This window comes from Pterocles gutturalis, unplaced genomic scaffold, assembly GCF_000699245.1.
Source record: "Pterocles gutturalis isolate BGI_N339 unplaced genomic scaffold, ASM69924v1 scaffold28053, whole genome shotgun sequence".
NCBI lineage: Eukaryota > Metazoa > Chordata > Aves > Pterocliformes > Pteroclidae > Pterocles > Pterocles gutturalis.
Genome location: NW_010123836.1, coordinates 7,338 through 10,709, shown reverse-complemented (window position 1 = coordinate 10,709; position 3,372 = coordinate 7,338). Strand labels below are relative to the sequence as shown.

The window sequence follows — 3,372 nt, the reverse complement described above, 5'->3', positions numbered from 1 at the left end:
GGGGAGAGAGTTCACTCTGTCCCAGCTGACACCGGGACACCACGCCAGGGTTGGGGATGGCTGCCAGCTCTCCCTGCTCCTGCCTATCTGGTAACTCGTCTGAGAGCAGTTCTGCCAGCTGCTGCGTCCCACCTTGCTTTTCCTCAGGGCATCCATCAGAACGGGGGCTTCACCAAAGTGTGGTTCGCCATGAAGACCTTCCTCACCCCCAGCATTTTAATCATCATGGTCTGGTACTGGCGGCGGATCACACTGATGACACGCGCTCCCGTCCTGCTGGAGAAGTGAGTAGGGGCTGGCGACAGCCCCCCTGGAGCAAGGGGACCCTGAGCGAGGTGGTCCCTGCTCCAGGGTCTGGGGAGATGGGAATGGGCTCTTCTCTGACCTCCTCAAAGCCTCTGAGGCTTTGAGCAACCTGGGCAAGTGGGAGGCGTCCGTGCCCATGGCAGGGGGTGGAACTAGATGATATCTAAGGTCCCTTCCCACCCAAACCATTCCATGATTCTCCATGGCTTCTCTTTTCTTTCCCATTAAACCTATGGAGAACGTGCTTGCCTGTGGCTGCTTGGAAGGGCTCAGCTCCAAGGGGTTTGCTCTGCCCAGACAGAGCCGGGTTTTCTTGTGTTGCTCTTCTGGGGCTCTGTGTCCTTGCCTTGCAAACTGCAAAGAGCCGGTGTTTCTGCCTCTCCCAGGGTCATCTTTGCTCTGGGAATTTCCATGACGTTCATCAACATCCCTGTGGAGTGGTTTTCCATCGGATTTGACTGGACATGGATGTTGCTCTTTGGAGACATTCGACAAGGCATCTTTTACGCCATGCTCCTGTCATTTTGGATCATCTTCTGCGGGGAGCACATGATGGTGGGTACGACGCCGATGGGAAGGTGGTTTCCTTTCTTTCACTGGAGTGTTTGTAACAACACTGTGGGGACTTGCTCCAGGCGAGAGGACTTCAGGCTAACTTGCTTTTCCTTTTTCTCCTCCTCCCCACCTCCTGACCCTCCCATTAGGACCAGAACGAGCGGAATCGTCTCTCAGGGTACTGGAAGCAGGTTGGACCCATAGCCGTCGGCTCCTTCTGCCTCTTCATCTTTGACATGTGTGAGAGGTGGGTGCAGCGCTGCTCCCCGGGAAGAACCTTCCCTGGACACCTCCCATGGTTTGACTCCCATGGCTGGATGCTTGGGAAGCCAGGAGAGGCTCCTGTCCCCTCCCTGCAGCACACTGTCATTCCACAGCAGTGGATTTTGTCCCAGAGCAGCCGTGGGGCTCTCCGAGCCCATTGGCATCTGCGGCACCTCGGTGTTTTCTCTCCTCTTTGCAGGGGGGTGCAGCTGAAGAACCCCTTCTACAGCATCTGGACCACCGAGGTGGGCACGGAGCTGGCTGTATCCTTCTCCCCGGCTCAGGGCAGGCTAGGGCTGTGTTGGGAGTCCTGAGTGATCGCTGCCTGTGAGAAGTTTAATTATGATCTTTGGATGACAGTAAAAGCAGGGAATCGCCCAGATAATGTTTTCTATTATTTCTGTTCAGCTCATACAATTTTCTCTTTAACGTATGCTGTCCAGATGGCCTTTATTATAGTGGCGGGGATCTGCCTGTGTCTCTATTTTCTCTTCCTGTGCTTTATGGTCTTCCAAGTGTTCCGAAACATCAGCGGGAAGCAGTCGAGCCTCCCGGCTATGAGCAAGGCTCGCCGTCTTCATTACGAGGTAACGGCTCTCCTTGTTGCATAGATTATTTATCTTTAAAATGCATTTTTGTCTTTAAAGTCTATACTGAGACCTTCTCTCTCCACATAGTCCTGAGTTGGAAAGTCTGAGCTGGATTGGCTTTCTTGTGGGGCTCAAATCCCCTAAAATGCCTTTTGGGTTGTCAGTTGTGAAGTTTCTGCCTTTTTTGGGTCTTTAGTGGAGTATTTCACACTGTCAGTAGGGAGTTGCCATCTCCCAGCTACTGAACAGTGTCAGTGGACAGAAGAAAATCAGCCGAACTACCGTTACAATTACTGCGGAGCGTGACCCATCAGCTCCCTGTGCCTCCGTTTCTCCTTCTGTAATATTAATGATTGCATTCCATGGAAACCCTGTTTTTCCATGGCATGAATTCACATTTTTGGGGTCTTTTTTTCTTAACCGAGTTGCAGGAGGGAAACTGTCCTGCTAGGATCAAAACACGACCTGTTCAGCTCCTTATCCCCACTCTTAGCCCACGATTTTGTATGTTGCTCTGTCCCAGCTGTTTTATCAGCTGCAAGGAGCTTGCTTTAAGTGCTGAAGTTCCTGTTGTTTCCATGGGCGTGTAAATATTTATCACCAATGTTGTTCTGTTAAATGAGGGTCACTTCTGATTTAAACAAGTCCGTTATCACTCATCAGGAATGCACTTAAAAAATAGAAAATCGGACTTGCGAGAATTTAAACAAGATATTGAGCGGTTTTTTCCATCTTTCCCTTTAGCAAGAGGCAGGGACCTCAGCTCGTGTTGCAGAGCTGCTGCAGCCGGGCTCGACGTACAAACATCTGGCAGGCAGGAATCTGGTCTGGAAGAGTTAAATTAATGGTCGCTTGTTGTCGCAGTGTGGCATAGGAATTACGCACACACTGACATTTCCACCAAAATTCCAGAACCAGGTTTAAAAAAAAAAAAACAAACAACATACATGCACAAAAAAAACAAAACCAAAAGAATTTGTAAGTAAAAATGTAAAATGAGGGACAGCCTGGTATGCAGAGTCCCAGCCAAGCGATCCTGAGCCGTAGTTTGTCTTGTCGTCGATCTTCTTCTGCAATAGCCAGTGTAGTTTTGATGAGCGTTGAGCATTGCTGCAGTTTTGGACCAGCCAGACCGGGGAGGTGAGGATCAGCCCAGTACCAGCACCCATGTTATACAAACGCCAACTCGTCCTGCTCAGCCCTGCAAACCCTCCCCAGATGTTTGTTTAAGAAAAGCGATGAGCTCTTGGGCTGGCGGGTGGGTGAAACCCATGGCTCGCCCCGACGTACCTCCTCATCCACGCTGACTCTCGGTAAATTAGGCACAAAAGCAGCTGGAATGGAAAGCCCGAGCTGGCCGGACACGAGCACACGGGAGGAAGCAGACGTGTGGGCATGGCGCAGGGGAGTGGGTGGAGGTTGTTTTGCTTTGGGGTTTCGTGGGTTGGACCCTTTTTTTTGTTTTGTTTTGGTTTTTTTTATACTTGTATAGGCTAAAACCAAAAATGGGTTTTGTGGGTTCTGTGAATGTGAGCGGTGACGTTTCTCTCCCTCGACAGGGGCTGATTTTTAGGTTCAAGTTCCTGATGCTCATCACCCTGGCTTGTGCGGCGATGACGGTCATCTTCTTCATCGTCAGCCAGGTGGGTGACGAACC

At 50.8% G+C, this 3,372-nt stretch overlaps 1 protein-coding gene across 1 annotated transcript in view; it reads left to right on the top strand.

The window, feature by feature from the left end:
- Window positions 1-147: 147 nt before the first annotated feature.
- The window catches only part of WLS (wntless Wnt ligand secretion mediator), a gene marked incomplete at its 5' end in the record, with an annotated part of 5,358 nt that continues 2,133 nt past the window's right edge, over window positions 148-3,372 (top strand). The window contains 6 exons of the mRNA XM_010078076.1: window positions 148-284; window positions 693-861; window positions 1,011-1,108; window positions 1,325-1,388; window positions 1,569-1,712; window positions 3,275-3,358. Of these exons, the coding sequence (XP_010076378.1) occupies window positions 148-284; window positions 693-861; window positions 1,011-1,108; window positions 1,325-1,388; window positions 1,569-1,712; window positions 3,275-3,358 (696 nt within the window). The remainder of the gene's footprint in view (window positions 285-692; window positions 862-1,010; window positions 1,109-1,324; window positions 1,389-1,568; window positions 1,713-3,274; window positions 3,359-3,372) is intronic.